The following is a 16,877-nucleotide window of genomic DNA, read 5'->3' as shown; positions in this document are numbered from 1 at the left end:
TTTAATATTATGTGGAGCTGGGAGGTCTCTTGTTGACCAGTGTCCTGAAGTTGGCTCTCCTACTTCAGTGGCAGAGCCCTGACTCCTGGCTGGAGCACCAAGAGCCTTTCATCCACACGGCTCAGAATAAAAGGGAGAAAAATTAGAGAGAATTAATAGAAGTATGAATAATGAATGAAAGAAAGGAGGGAAGGAAAGAAGGAAGAAAGAAAGAAAGGCAAAGAAGGAAAGAAGGCAAGAAGGAAAGAAAGGAGGGAGGGAGGAAGGAAGGAAGGAGGGAAGGAAGGAAAAATGACAGAAAGAAAGAAGATACAGTAAAATAATGTAAAGATAAGCATACACATACACCCTCACAAAAAGAGATAAAGGGGAAAAAATCATAAATCTTGCTCTCAGAGACCACCTCCTCAATTTGGGATGATTCGTTGTCTAAAGGAGGGAGGGAAGAATGAAGGAAGGAAGGGAGGAAGGAAGGAAGGGGAAAGAAAGAAAGTAAAGTATAATAAAGTTATTGTAATTAATTATTAAGAAAAAAAATTTTTTAAAAACCGTGGACGGATAGAATCCTAGGACAAATGGTGGAAGCAAAACTATGCAGACAAAATCTCACACAGAAGCATACACATACACAAAAAGAGGAAAAGGGGAAAAAAATCATAGCTCTTGCCCTCGAAGCCCACCTCCTCAATTTGGGATGACTCGTTGTCTATTCATGTATTCCACAGATGCAGGGTACATCAAGTTGATTGTGGAGCTTTAATCCGCTGTTTCTTGGGCTGCTGGGAGGGATTTCCCTTTCTCTTCTTTGTTCTCACAGCTCACAGGGGCTCAGCTTTGGATTTGGCCCTGCCTCTGCGTGTAGGTCGCTGGAGGGCGTCTGGTTTTTGCTCAGACAGGACGGGGTTGAAGGAGCCGCTGATTCGGGGGCTGTGGCGCACTCAGGCCTGGGGGGAGGGAGGGGCGGCCCTGGGGCGGCAGAGGCCGGCGTGACTTTGCACCAGCCTGAGGCCCGCCTTGCGTTGTCCCGTGGAAGTTGTCCCCGGATCCCGGGAACCTGGCAGTGGTGGGCTGCACAGGCTCCGCGGAAGAGTGGTGTGGATAGTGACCTGTGCTCGCACACAGGCCCCTTGGTGGCGGCAGCAGCAGCCTTAGCGTAAGTCTCTTGCCTCTTCGGCAGGTGCAGACTTTTCCCAGGACTCCCTCCCGGCTAGCTGTGGTGCACTAACCCCTTCAGACTATGTTCAAGCCGCCAACCCCAGTCCTCTCCCTGCGCGCTCCGACCGAAACCCGAGCCTCAGCTCGCAGCACCGCCCGCCCCGGCGTGTGAGCAGACAAGCCTCTCGGGCTGGTGAGGGCTGGTGAGTGCCGGTCGGCACCGATCCTCTGTGTGGGAATCTTCCCTCTTTGCCCTCCGCACCCCTGTTGCTGTACACTCCTCCGCGGCTCCAAAGCTACCCCCTCCGCCCGCGAAGGGGCTTCCTAGTGGGTGGAAACTTTTCCTCCTTCACAGCTTCCTCCCACTGGTGCAGGTGCCGTTCCTATTCTTTTGTCTCTGTTTTTTCTTTTTTTCTTTTGCCCTACCCAGGTACGTGGGGAGTTTCTTGCCTTTTGGGAGGTCTGAGGTCTTCTGCCAGCCTTCAGTAGGTGTTCTGTAGGAGTTGTTCCACGTGTAGATGTATTTCTGGTGTATCTGTGGGGAGAAAGGTGATCTCCGCGTCTTACTCTTACGCCATCTTCAAGGTCCCCCCCCCTCATTTCTATTTTTGTAATTTTTAAAGGAATGGAAATTACACATTTATTTAAGATCAGATTTCAGTGAAATCATTTTGTTGTATGCTTGTGGAGAAGAAAACATGTCTGAATTTTTGAATTCTTCCTAAAGCAGTGGTTCCTAACTTACGAGTCTCAGACTCCTTTAAATATCTAAGGAAATCTATGAGTTTTTGCAGAGAAACTTCCTTAGAGAAACTCATAAAATGTTGTATATAATTTCAGGGTATTCATGGGCTCTCCTGAAACCCAGTTTTGGACCCATGGATTCCAGATTAAGAGGCATTCAAGAATTTTAAAATTCTTCAATATTTTCCTTAATCATTCACATGTTGTTAAGAATTTTTAGCACACATTGATTTATTTTATATTTTTTATTAACTTACCCTTATTTTACTGTGAACAACTGGTTTTACTTAGGATTGTAATGTGCACTATTCTTCCAATAGTATGATTACTTTTTGAAACATTTCACACCTTTCATGCTATTGGTTTTGTCCCCTTATTCTCAGGTATAAAGGCCTTAATATTTAGAAAATAATAAAAGTCATTATGACAATAATAATAGCAGCTAACATTTATTGAGTGGCTATTTTGTGCCAGACACTGTTCTGCATGCTTTACTTCCGTTCTTTTGGTTAATTCTCACCACAGCCCTTTGAATTAGATGCTCTTATTCCCACATTATAAATGAGAAAATTGAGGCAATGAGAGGTTAGGTAACTTTTCCAATTTCACATAACAATATTGTTTTCTTTCAGGCACTAGTTGAGGAGCTAGATCAAGAGAGAGAGAAGAGATGGAAAGCTGAACAAACTGAAAAGAAACTTATGGATTATATTGATGAACTGCATAAACATGCAAATGAAAAAAAAGATATTCATAGCCTGGCTCTTCTTACTACAGATAGGTAAGGGGAAAGTCTGTAAACCTTAAGTTATCTCATACCACAAAGAATGCTGAACTTGGAACTGGAATGCCTTAGTTTAAACTAGCTGTAGTATGATGAAAAAAACTATGCATATGGTTTTAGTTTGAACTAATCTAAAGATTTAGGGCTTTGTCAGTTTTTTACATTAACAAAGGATTCAGGATATTAATTTGAGCCCTCAAGCTGGGAGATGTCAGATCGATAAAAAAAAAGTATTATAAGTGAAAAACAGGAAGAGTGTAGAGCTGAGATTGGCAGACTTTTTCTGTAAAGGACGGGGCTTGGCACATTTTTTCTTTAGGCATTCTGGGTCATAATCAGTCTCTGTTGCATATTCTTCTCAACAATGGGCTTCAGTACCAGATAACCCGTTTCTTAATTCTAATGTTTTCATTCAATCTTATTCCATTTTCCATTTTATCTCTTTTTTTCTGTAGTAAATTATGTAATACAGGATTGTCTTATTCCAAGATGTGCGAATACCAAACGGTTTTCTGAAATAACAATAACTTTTTTCTTCTGGTTCCTATAGGCAATTATTTCAAAAGTTATGCTTTTCCTTAAAAGGTTATAAGATTTTTTCCATGGGATTCCTTTCAATTTTTATCTCTTCTCCTTGAATGAGCACCGGGTTTCTAGACTTGGTGTTTGCCAACAAATAGGGCTTAGGAAGTTGCTCTTGGTTCCATTTCTTAGCTGCTTATACAGTAGATAATTCCCTTCCTACAATCTTCATTCATTACTAAGTTGATGTACACGGCTCCCAGCCCAATTCCCAGGTTCTTTTAAGCATTTAACTAGTAAAGTTGTGTGGTACTGATGTGGTATTTTCTACCCCTCACTACCTGATTCTCTGATTCTTTGTACTTACAGAATATAAGGAAAATTACAATACCAAACGTGTTCCATGAAAACCTCTGTAATTACGCAAGCTATGATGCTTTGTGCTATTACTAGCCAAACCACCACTACCCACCAATTTCTTGCCTTATACAAGACAGTGCTGGACAGGGGTAAAGGAACAGAATGGATAAAATAACTGTCCTCTGACCACCTCAGAAGAAACAGCACTTTTGTTTGCATTAGGTGCATAGGTAGCCAACATAGTTTAATGATAGATTTATAGAGACTGTGTGACTAAATGAGTCACATAGAATGAAAGAGAGGGTATATCTTTTTTTTTTTTTAATCCAGAAAGATACAAGGCAAAGTCTGAGTGTTCTAAGAGCTGTTATTATTTTAAGTTAGTTCCATTTGCCTTATTGTTGAAATTCCTCCCTGATATTGGCACTATGTTTTCTCTTGTTTAGAGTCATATGTGTATGAATTTTTGTTTTATTCTGTTTTGTAGGTATTATCTAGTGGAATATTAGAGGAAGTTATTTCTGGGGTTGCTAGCCAAATTCTATTTTAATTGGAAAGCCTTGGACACACCTCATCTTTATCCTTCTTTAACCTCTTTGCTGTTGTGCCATGTTCCCTGTGTTATATATTTGTTGTTCTCTTGGAAATTCATCTTCAATCTTTTCTGATTCTTTTTTCATTTATACCCCGAATGTTTTTTGGGGATTAGATCCTCACCAATCTTCATATTCCCTTATGTGACTTGGTAGGGACTCTGTTTTCCTCATACCTAAGACACGGTCTAGCATCTAGGTACCATACTGTGAGTATATATTATCTCAAAAAGTGAATCTTCTTTACTATGCTTTTAATACCTAACCAATAAGCTCCCAAATCTTTTATCTGTTTTATAGGCCTCCTTGATTAACAAATTGTTCATCTAATCATCTACTAAAAATTTCTTGTCTACATTGCTTATAAGTGTCTTAAGATCAGCATGTCCTTATGTTGACTTTTTCCTGCTCCCTTATTCTGTATTCTTTGTTCTAATAAATGGTGTTCCAGTCAGCCACCAAAGCTAGAAATTTCAGAATGATTTTTTTTGCTTCCTTTCTCATTCTCAAACTTCATAACCAGTTGGTATTGATACCGTCTTCATTCTGCTTAAACGGTGTTGAACTATCTCCTCTCTATCCCCAAACGGTTGCATCAGTTTAGGCCCTTATCTCTTGATTAGAGGATTTCTCTAATTTTACTGATCAGTAGCTTCTCTGCCCCTTCCACCATATGGTCCACAGAATAAAGTCCAATATTCTTTCATATAACATACCAAACTAGAGTTGAGAGAGTGAACAAAGGAAGACCAGTTTGGAGATGACTCTCAAAGGCAAGAGGACAAGAATTGGAGAAATGACTGTAGTATAGAAGCTGATGAGTGTAGGGATTTTTCTCAATTATGGGTTGGCAATTATAGTAGGTACACATTGGAGTGGCTGCCTAGCTCAGAAATTCCTTCATGAGGCTATGTCTTTGCTATTCGTTGTCCCCTTTTCAAACACTTGACTTCTGTTCTGTCATGAACTGCCTCTCTGCCTATAATATTGGTTAAGAGGTGAGCCCCTGGCCTTAGCCCACATGGCCACAGTGACCGCTGCATGGAGTGGGCATATGAACCAAATTGGACTAACCAGAGCCATTCCCAGAGCTCAGTTCTAAGTTGAAAACCAGCCTGTAGGGAATCAGAGAGAGAGACCTGATGGTATTCATATCCTTGGTTTCAGCTGTGCCTCGGAATAGTGCCACCCCAGCCTCTGAATTGGTTATGTGGGTCAATAAATTCTCCTTTCTTACTGAAACTAGTTAAGAGTTTTTAGTCAAAAGGCTCTAAGTAACACAGAGGTAGTATAGTACTAGGATATAATACTTAGTGTCTGGGGAAGATACAGGGAAGTCAGAGTTGACTTCCAGGTATCTGTTCAGATATTGCTTCCCTCCTGTAGCTTTCTTTATAAATGCATCAGTGTCCCCTCTGCTAGATATTAAGCTCCTTGAAGACCAGGCTGTATCTTATTCATCTTGCTTGCTTTTAAGCTGACATCTAGCACAATGCCTGAAAAAATGTGTTTTGTAGTTTTGCTGTTGAATAGTAAAGTTCACATAAGATAAAGTTTCATTAATTTATTTTTTTTCTCAATCTCAATATTTTATTTTTCACCTTTGTTGAGGTATAACTGACAAATAAAAATTGTATATATTTAAGATGTACAATGTGATGTTTTGTTATACATTGTGAAATCGTTACCACAGTCAAGCCAATTAATATATCCTTCACCTCATATAGTTGTTTTTTTGTGTGTTGAGAATACTTAATATCTACTTGCTTAGAAAATTTCAAGTATACAATGCATTACTTTTAACTCTAGTCACCATGTTGTACATTAGGTCTCTGGAACTTACTCATAACTGAAAGCTTGTACCCTGTGGCCAACATTCCCCCCACTCCTGACCCTTGGTCGCCACTATTCTACTCTCTGTTTCTATGAGTTCAACTTTTTATTTATTTATTTATTTATTTTGGCTGTGCCAGGTCTTAGTTGTGGCACGCGGGATCTTTAGTTGCATCATGCGGACTCTTAGTTGCAGCATGCATGCAGTATCTAGTTCCCCAACCAGGGATCGAACCTGGGCCTTCTGCATTGGGAGTGTGGAGTTTTACCCACTAGACCACCGGGGAAGTCCCATGAGTTCAACTTTTTTTAGATACCACATATAAGTGATATCACCAGTTATTTCACTTAGCATAATCTCCTCCACGTTCATCCATTTTGTCACAAATGGCCAGATTTCATTCTTTATTAGGCTGACTAATATGGCATTTATTTATTTATTTATTTATTTATTTATTTATTTATAACCTTTTAATCCATTCATCCATTAATAGACATTTAGGTTGATTCCATATCTCGATACTGCAAATAATGCTGCAGTGTAGATGGGAATGCATGTTTCTCTTTGAGATACTGGTTTCACTTCCTTTGGATATATACCCAGAATTGGGATTGGTGGATCCCACTTTTATGGTAGTTCTGTTTTTAATTTTTTGAAGAACCTCCATGCTATTTTCAATAATGGCTGCACCAGTTTAAATTCTCACCAACAGTGTATAAGACCTCCCTTTTCTCCATATCCTCACTAAGACTTGTTATCTTCTGACTTTTGGATAATAGCCATTCTAACAGGTGTGAGGTAATACCTCACTGTGGTTTTGATTTGCATTTTCTTGATGAATAGTGGCATTGAACATGTTTTTATATACTTTTTGGCCATTTGTGTATTTTTGGAGAAATGTCTATTCAGGGGTTTTGCCCATTTTAAAGTTGGTTTATTTGTGGTTTCTCTGCTTTTGAGTTGTATGAATTCTTTACATATTTTGGATATTATCCCATTATCATATATATGGTTTGCAAATATTTTTTTCCCATTTGTCATGTTGCCTTTTTAGTTTCTTGATTGTTTCCTTTGCTGTGCAGAAACTTTTTATTTTGATGTAGTCCTACTTGTTTATTTTTGCTTTTCTTGTTCATGCTTTTGGTGTCCCCATGGAAAAATCATTTCCAAGATCAATATCATGGAGTTTCCTTCTATGTTTTCTTCTAGGAGTTTTATGGTTTCAGGTCTTATGTCTATGTTCTTAACCCAGTTCGTGTTGATTTTTGTGTATGGTGTAAGATAAGACCCAATTTCATTTTTTTTCATGTAGATATCCAGTTTTCCCCATACCATTTATTGAAGAGACTGTCCTTTCTCCACTGTATATTCTTAGGGTCTTTGTTGAAAATTAGTTGACCATATATGTGTGGGTTTATTTCTAGGTTTTCTATTCTGTTCCATTGGTCAATGTGTCTGGTTTTGTGCCAGTGCCATACTGTTTTAGTTACTACAGCTTTGTTTTTTTTTTTTATTGCAGTATAGTTGCTTTACAATGTTGTGTTAGTTTCTGCTGTGCAGCAAAGTGAATCAGTTATACGTATACATATATCCACTCTTTTTTAGGTTTCCTTCCCATTTAGGTCACCACAGAGCACCGAGTAGAGTTCCCTGTGCTAAACAGTAGGTTCTCATTAGTTATCTATTTTATACATAGTAGTATATATATGTAAATCCCAGTCTCCCAATTTGTCTCACCCCACCCCCCTTGGTAACCATAAGTTTGTTCTCTACATCTGTGACTATTTCTGCTTTGCCAATAAGTTCATCTGTACCATTTTTCTAGATTCCACATATAAGCAATATTATACGATATTTGTTTTTCTCTTTCTGACTTAAGTTCACTCTGTATGACAATCTCTGGGTCTGTCCATGTTTCTGTAAATGGCACTATTTCATTCCTTTTTATGTCTGAGTAATATTCCACTGTATATATGTACTACATCTTCTTAGATAAAGTTTCATTGATTTATGTAAAATGTTTTCCCTCTTGGCCCAATGCTAGTTTCAGGGATGGGCGAAAGGCGTACTATTTTTCAACGTTTTTTATCTAAGGAGAATTTGGAACATACTTCAAATCTTCCTCTCTACTGTAACTTTTAATGTTTAGTACAGTTTTTATCTTTCTATATGTGTAATATACTTAAAGCAACGTTTGATTTATGCTTTAGGCTAAAGGAAATTATTTTTAAAGAGAGAAATTCCAAACTACAACTCGAAATTATGGTTCACAATCTTCAAAATGAAATTAAAAAACTAACTATTGAATTAATTAAAGCAAGAGATCAACAAGAGGATCACGTTAGACACTTAAGAACCCTGGAAAAAGCATTAGAAAAAAAGGAGAGACAAAAAGGGCAACAGCAAGCAGCACAGGTATTTCTCTATTTTACTCTATCAGTCCCATGAATTAACACTTTCATAGCTTCTGTCCTGAAACAAATTATGTCATTATATGGTAAACATAAAGGATGTTAGGCTGAATGCAAAAATTAGTTTAAATGTGCCAGTAATTTAACCTATGGAATCATTTCTTCAATTAGGGCTGCCAACATTCACAAAGCAGAGTTGGTGGAAATGCTGCAGGTTGTTAGGCTTGTGTTTAAGAGCCAGTTTTTAAATGTCTCCTTGGGGTACTTGGAGACTTTTAATTTTCATGCCTTCTGAATGGAAATTTTCAATAAAGTCTGTGGTGAAATAAGAGTTAATGCTAATGTGTTTGATGCTTCTAAGACTACACTTTATGAGACCATAGCATTTAATAAATTTTGAAAATCAACTTAGTCCCTAGGTCCTATTATTTAGAAGGCACTTGTCTTTGGGCAACTGACATTAAAATAGAAGCAGAGGAGATTATTATGTAAATACTGTAATGGTGTGTATTTTACTCAGATGCGACTTATCCAAGAGGTGGAACTCAAAGCCGCAGCTGCTGATAGAGAAATAAACTTACTTAGAACTTCTCTTCATAGAGAAAAGGAACAGGTGCAACAACTTCATGAACTTCTTGCATTGAAAGAACAAGAACACAGGTAAATGAAATATGTATATTTTAGGAAAATATGGACATTTAAAAATAGGAAAAAGTTATTTGGTTTTACCCCCTGCCCCTGTCAAGACTAGACAGTGATTGAGCAGTGTCTGCTCAGTTGAGCAGTCTGGCACAGTTAGCTCATGGAGAATGACATGTTTATGTATGCTTTAGAATCAGTCTTAGAGTTAGAACCAGTAGCTTAAAAACAAATCAGTAACTTTGTTGAGGTTGAGGTATGGGCTTATAGCAATGAAGCTCATTTTCCATTTCTCTAAGCCCAACTAAAAATTGATCATTGTAATATAGAGAAAGCTGTTTTAATTGACTTCCAAGTAACTACTTGTTAAATTATCAGTATTCTTTATCCCTTTGAAGCAGGGTTCAACAAACTTTCTCTGTGAAGGTCCAGATAGAAAATATCAATATTTTAGGCTTTTCAGGTCATGCCAAGCTATCTCTTTGTACCACAAAAGTAACCATAGACAGCACATAAATGAATGGGCATGGCTGTGTTTCAGTAAAAATTTACTTCCCCACAAGAAGGACAGCAGGCCAGATTTGGTCTATGGGCTATAGTTTGCCAACACCTGCATTTTAGAGTCCACAGTAATTTAAGCACATTCAGCTAGTTATCTGCTTACTACCAGTTGAATTGTATGATTGCCATGAGTTAATTGTGTTTGTTCTCAGGCCTATTTTGGTTTTGTCCTTGTATAAATCAAATTTTAATATATAAATTAAATTTTGATGCTCTGGGGAAAATTGTCATCATATGTGTGGTCAAGACAACTATAAAAGATTGGGGGGCAAATATCACAAAAATCTAAAAATTGGCACTTAATTTTCTTTTCAGATATCTTTTAACTTGTTCTAGTTTAAAGAAACCAAAACCAGAAGTAATGGGTTTTGTTTTATGAGTTTGATTTATTCAAGAAAAATACTGGAGAACTCTGAAGAATGAATTCACATTGAAATTAAAAAACTGGCCCTATATTAAAAGATTGGTGAAATTTCACACATAACTTGTTTTCAATTAACCAGCCACCAGGACCAGTCAGACTGTATTTATTGTATGTCAAAGACTCAACCAAAGTAGAAGATGCAGTGAGACAGAACCTGACTTCTGTGAATGCACCCAAAGAATTTTAGAAACCATAAAATGATTCTGAACTATCTCAGTGAAGTTAAGATTTGGCATACTCCTCTTATCCCTGTCACCACCGAATACGCAATCAAAACTCATATTCTTTCTGTATCTACCATCCTATCCCTAGTTTTCTGTGTGTGAAAGTGAGGAGCTGATCTTTAACAATAGGGAATATAGAACATTTAGTAACTATTTAAAAGACCTTTAAAGTTTTTCTTTCCAGATAAACAGCACCCTGTGATTTTTATTTGTTTTTCATCCAGGAAAGACCTTGAAACAAGGGAGTTTTTTAGTGAAGCTGAGTTCCAGGAAGCCTTAGCTAAAGAAATTGCTAAAGAAGAGAGAAAACATGAACAAGTTATAAAAGAATACCAAGACAAAATTGATGCATTAAACCAACAGTATATGGATTTAGAAAATGAATTCCGTATTGCTTTAACTGTTGAAGCCAGAAGATTTAAAGATGTAAGAATGGCGTCTAGCTTTTTATTGAAAACAGAATCAACAAGATATGGCTTGATAAGAAGACTACATTTTAGAATTCTAGCTCTATTTGCATGTTGGCTATATGATCTTAACCAAATTACTTAAATTCTTAGAGCCTTATTTTTTCACATAAATAATAGCTAATCTTCAGTGCTATTGCCAAAGCTAAGTGAGGTTATAAATGGTCAAGTAAAGAGAGCACAAATAGGAATTAGGAAACCTGAATTCTCTATTACTATAGAGCACGGATTGGCAAACTAAAGTCTCCAGGCTCTATAAATAAAGTTTTATTAGAACAGAGTCATGCCCACTTGTTTACATAGTATCTGTGGCTGCTTTTATGTTATAATAGCAGGGTTGAGGACTTACAACACAAACACATATGGCCTGGCTAGCCTGCAAAGCCAATTATCTGTCAATTTTATTCTGATTCTAAAAATGAAAGAAGTAAGCTGTTTCCAGAAACAGGTATTTTCCAAATATTTGCAGAACTGCTATTTATAATGCAATTTTGAAATATAGGTTAAAGATGGTTTTGAAAATGTTGCAACTGAATTAGCAAAGAGCAAGCATGCTCTTGTTTGGGCTCAACGAAAAGAAAATGAATCTTCCTCTTTAATTAAAGATCTAACCAGTATGGTGAAGGAACAAAAAACAAAGCTGGCAGAAGTTTCTAAATTGAAACAGGAAACAGCAACAAATTTACAGGTAAGACATTGTAACATTATATTTCCTTTTTAATTTTTTATGTCATTTTCTCAAGAATATTGTGATGATTTGAGGAAGTACACAATTATGAACTAGATAACACTACTTATATATTCTTAACGTGTGTGAAAAGTAATATAATTAGGAGATAAACCATGATTGCACAGATTGTATTGCTTACACTAAAATAGTATTTAAGTAAAATAAGTGAATTAATTTTAAGAAGCATACTAAGTAAATGTACCAGTTTTACAGTGATACAGGTAGTTGAAGTTTGGGAAATACATGAATTGTTGATATATTAATTTTGTGGTAGTGGTTGTTTTTACATATACCTAACTATAATAATTTTTTAATTACTTTATTTCTGTTGTCTCAATTTTAAATATTAGTGGTATTTTGCCCAAAAGGACTCACTTTCTATAAGTAACCTTTAGACTATTGATATAAACAATATTTGTTGAGAAATTTTGAGTATTACATGTGTAGTTGCTCTTTTAAGATATTAAATAAAATTCAGAGCATTTACAGGAGTAGGCTCTTAAAATTTGACTTTTTATTTCATGACCTACATTTATCTTTAGTTAATAAAATTTAAACATTTTTTGATGTAAAATTTAGGAACATTTACTTTGTATTTGCTTAAATAGCATTTTTTATCATTATAAAATGCAAAAAGAAAAAAAAAGCTTAAATATAATAATTACTTTGCATATTTTTTCAATGTGTTTTGGTGGTATACAGAATCAAATCAACACACTTGAAATTTTAAGTGAAGATGACAAGAAGAAGAGTATTCAAATAGAACTTCTCAAGCATGAAAAAATGCAGCTTATTTCCGAACTAGCAGCCAAGGAATCGCTAATTTATGGTTTAAGGACAGAAAGAAAAGTATGGGGACATGAGTTGGCACAACAGGGTAAAATTCTCAATTTTCAAAGGGAAAAAATAGCCCATTCTGCTAATCCAACAAATCTGGGTATTAGAAAAGGAAGGGCTTAACTCTGCCTAGACATACCAAGAAAGAAGGTGACACTGTATATGAAAGGAGAAGTAGTCATTTGCCAGTCAAACAGGAATGAAATTATACTTAGGAATTGGGAAGTAGTTTATTACACCTGTTACGAAGTTATAGCTCTGATTTTTTTGCTGTTGGTTTTCTTCCCCACTATAATTTGGTTACGTTTCTGAACAGGTATACATTTCTTTCTTATCTAGTGATTTTAAATTATTTGTACATATGCAGCATTCATTTTTTTTAGCTAAAAATGTTGCTAACATTTATGTTGTTATATGTGGAGAAATGTGAAATCGTTTATGAAAGAAAACCACTTTAGGTTCAGATAAACTTACCCTCAGTCTCATTCCCTTTCCAGTCACCATAAGGCAAGAGATATACACCATTTTAAGGCATTCTTAGAGACTTCATAAATTATGAATAGTAGGTGTTGGCCTGAATGGAACATTGTTCATTTGTCCATTCCATATAGAAATCTATAATATGATTTTGTTTGGACAGCATAACATGACCCATTAAATATTTCATGTCTGAGTTACTTGTTCATGATTTGTGGTTTTAGGTTCTCAAATAGCCACAGTTGTTTAGAAGGCCTTTTTGTTCTTTTCCCCTTTCCTCTTCATATTGTACTATTATATATTTTGTTTCTTTATTCAGCTTTTCTTTTTATTAACTATATTATACATTGTAAAATTAGATGTTCATAAAATATAAATTCTCCAAGGTCTTTTTAAGTTTTTTACTGATGATGTTTGTTTCTTAGGATCTTCTCTAGCCCAAAATCATGGGAGACTAGAGGCTCAAATTGAAAGTTTGTGTAGGGAGAATGAATCTCTGCGAAAGGCAAGTGAACGTGATAATGACACATTAAGAATTAAGTGCAAAATCGTAGAAGACCAAACTGAAACCATTGGAAAATTAAAAAAAGTAAGTTTGACATTTTATTATAGGAAAAGAACATGTGGAAAGTTTGAAAGATCTGTGGATCATAGTATAGTAATAAATATTTGTCTCAGTGCATCCCAGCTGTTATGGAATTTAAGACATATTATCATGTTTTTTCTTTTATGTTTGCTCTTTGCTTTTAAAAGTTATATATGGGGCTTCCCTGGTGGCGCAGTGGTTGAGAGTCTGCCTGCCAATGCAGGGGACACGGGTTCGTGCCCCGGTCTGGGAGGATCCCACATGTCATGGAGCTGCTGGGCCCGTGGGCCATGGCCGCTGGAGCCTGTGTTCCGTAACGGGAGAGGCCACATCAGTGAGAGGCCTACATACCGCAAAAAAAAAAAAAAAAGTTATATATGACATTTATTTATTAACTTATTAACTTGAAATTACTTTTACCTCAAAACTTTATGGAAAATGTTATGGCCCTTTGAAATAATTGGAAGTAGTGTCCATAAAGGGTTAGGAACCACAAAAACAAATATTTTATTTAAACTTTTCATTGTTTAGTATCTTCCAATATTGCTAATTCACATTTCGAAATTATGACAGAACCTGCTATCCTATATTTTAAAGTATCTGAATAGAAAGAATGTAAAAGATTCTTGCTTGTTCCCAAGGGAAACCGTTTTTACCCTGTTCTTCAATATGGCCTATCTTAAGAGAGAATACTAACAGGATCACTTGTTTCAAAGTATCTTACATGAAAATTTCCAGAGAAATATTCTGAAAGTTAGCTTGAACAGTGAATCAAATTTGAACTCCAAAATTTTCTTCTAGAGATTATCTTTAAGGTATAAAAATAGCTGAGAAAGGGTTTTTAAGAAACTTGTAAGTGAGATTATCACCCATAAAGTTAGGAACTCATTCTTTACAGTAATTATAACTACCTAAGATTTGATTTTTTTTTCATTTAGTCATTTTTAAGAAACTCCTTGAGAACTTAACTTCATCAAGTACAGAAAATAGAGAAACATATTTATCACCATGTTGCTATATCCATAGCTAGATTTAGGCTGTGAATGATTTAACTGTATAACCCTAAACAATTATACTGGTTTTTTGGTTTTGCATGAAACCAGAATTTCAATTATATCTGTCATACATGCCAAGCTACACTGAAAATTATTTAAATTTTTTAGCAGTGAGCATTTTTTCTTGTTTTAAAAATCTATACTTGGTATATAATACTTGTGGTTGACATAACTGCTTCCACAGTAAGACTACTGCTTATTAATCTCTGAGCAGAGTTTTGGGAGGAAATGACTAGAAATGAATAAATAGTGGAGCCAAAAAACAGATGACTTTTAGTCTTAGATTTTTGGTTTAAAAAAAAAAAGTTTTCAGATTTTCAACTCATCATTTTTCTTTTCACAACTTAGTACATTTACTTTAAAGAACACTGTATCAGTCTCAAAGATATGAGCATTAATGGTACATTCCATCTAATCACAGAACATACAGAGATAGCTAGGCATAATTTCTTTTAGCAGTAAATTTATCATAGCTAATAACTTAAAGGGATAATGACCTAATCTGCAAAATTTGGAGTTCAGTGTTTTCAATTAAGTAGATCCTGTAGTTAGCTTCTGACTATGGAAATTAGAAACAAATCTTTTGAGATTTGGTTTCCTCCTGTGTATTATTTTGGTACTTTTAAGTATGGATCACAAAATTCTCTGATGCTACAATGTTATTCTTTCTATTAATGGGGTTTTTCATAAGAATCTTCTATAGCTTTTGTGGATTCCTAATATAATATGTGTCAAGACTGCTTTCCTCTAAGTACTTACTTAAGTATTACTCTTAAGTACAAGAGTTGTGAGGAGAAAATAAACAATTCATGCCTTTTATGCAAATGTTGGTCAAGACTAGAAGACTACCTGATATCTTTGCTTAGAATTTTTAGATATATAACACACTGAGGAATTGAACCACATTTTTTAAAATAGTGATGAATTCATGCCTAAATTAGCCTTGTTCAGTATTTGTTTGTTTGCCTCCATCTGCTTCCCAAAAGGGAAAAAAAGGCAAGGTGGGGCAGGGGAAACAGGGTAAAAACAAAAACTGCCAATTTCATCTTTTCTCACTTTCAGAGACTGATATCAGTAGTTGGTGTTATAGCAGGGCTGTTCCTGCCGTCCAGGCATACCCCCTTAAAGCAAACATGTTCATTGAAGTAAATAACCCATATAAGGCCTAATACCTGCAAACACTTAACAGTGCCTAAGGCGGTCTTGAGCTTTCATTATCCTCTGATTTGTAATATGCAAATAGAGGATAAAGTATGACTCACAGTATAGAAGATATAATAAAAGGAAGTTTTGGGGGATGTAGAGACTATTTTCATGTGACATTGTAATAGTGATGAAATCATACTTTATTTTAAAGTATTTGCTCATCCTAATGCAGAAGACCCTTGTTAGCATAGTAGAAATAGCATTTTAATTTGTATCATACATGCACAGTGAACATAAGTCTTTGCTGTATTCCATGTTAATTGAAATTTTCATTGCAGTTTTCTTTTCCTTCTACTCCCTCTGTGTGGTTGGTAGTTACTCACTTAATGAAATAAAAAGTGTAAATAGTGCATCTTTCTTAGTGGCAGTTGAAACATAGTAGTAGTGCTATTCCTTATTGATTGTGATTTTTAAAATGTTCTGTAAATCTTTTCTAAAACATTCTTTGAATGTTCAATTTATTTTTTAATCTATAGTTTTTATAACTTTAAACCATATTGAATTAATTAGGAAATGAGACATTCAAGATTAATAAAAATAATTATTTTTTTAAATAATGATTTTTTTTCTGTAAAAATGAAGTGTTTACAGGAAAGAGACGAGCAAATCAAAATATTACACGAAAAGATCACTGAAATACAAAAATGTACCCAAGAACAACTTGATGAAAAATCTTCACAACTGGATGAAATAATTGAGAAACTAGAAAGACACAATGAAAGAAAAGAAAAACTAAAACAGCAGTTGAAAGTAAAGGAATTAGAACTTGAAGAAATTAGAAAAGCTTACAGGTATTTTATGAATTTCCTGTTGAGAAATTACATGTGGCTTAATAATTTCATATAACCAATTTTATTTTTTAAATTATTTCTTCTCATATTAGTACACTTAATCAGAAGTGGCATGATAAAGGAGAGCTTCTGTGTCATCTTGAAATGCAAGTAAAAGAAGTGAAAGAAAACTTTGAAAACAAAGAAAGGAAACTTAAAGCAGAAAGAGACAAAAGTATTGAACTGCAAAAGTAAGTCCTAAAGTATGTGGGATATCTTTAAACATAAAACTGAATTGGGGGGCTTCCCCGGTGGCGCAGTGGTTGAGAGTCTGCCTGCCGATGCAGGGGACACGGGTTCGTGCCCCGGTCCAGGAAGATCCCACATGCTGCAGAGCGGCTGGGCCCGTGAGCCATGGCCGCTGAGCCGGCGCGTCCGGAGCCTGTGCTCCGCAATGGGAGAGGCCACAGCAGTGAGAGGCCCGCGCACCGCAAAAAA

At 35.8% G+C, this 16,877-nt stretch overlaps 1 protein-coding gene across 3 annotated transcripts in view; it reads left to right on the top strand.

The window, feature by feature from the left end:
• Window positions 1-16,877, top strand: part of LRRCC1 (leucine rich repeat and coiled-coil centrosomal protein 1) — a 39,864-nt gene that overhangs the window by 17,001 nt on the left and 5,986 nt on the right. For all 3 annotated transcript variants that reach the window (XM_024731615.1, XM_024731632.1, XM_024731623.1), the window contains 9 exons: window positions 2,532-2,680; window positions 8,203-8,407; window positions 8,924-9,063; window positions 10,476-10,677; window positions 11,221-11,406; window positions 12,151-12,325; window positions 13,188-13,351; window positions 16,192-16,400; window positions 16,493-16,630. In XM_024731615.1, coding sequence (XP_024587383.1) covers window positions 2,532-2,680; window positions 8,203-8,407; window positions 8,924-9,063; window positions 10,476-10,677; window positions 11,221-11,406; window positions 12,151-12,325; window positions 13,188-13,351; window positions 16,192-16,400; window positions 16,493-16,630 — 1,568 coding nt within the window. The remainder of the gene's footprint in view (window positions 1-2,531; window positions 2,681-8,202; window positions 8,408-8,923; window positions 9,064-10,475; window positions 10,678-11,220; window positions 11,407-12,150; window positions 12,326-13,187; window positions 13,352-16,191; window positions 16,401-16,492; window positions 16,631-16,877) is intronic.

Source organism: Neophocaena asiaeorientalis, unplaced genomic scaffold, assembly GCF_003031525.2.
Source record: "Neophocaena asiaeorientalis asiaeorientalis breed wild unplaced genomic scaffold, Neophocaena_asiaeorientalis_V1.1 scaffold371, whole genome shotgun sequence".
Taxonomy (NCBI): Eukaryota; Metazoa; Chordata; class Mammalia; order Artiodactyla; family Phocoenidae; genus Neophocaena; species Neophocaena asiaeorientalis.
This window is presented reverse-complemented; position numbering and strand designations above follow the sequence as displayed.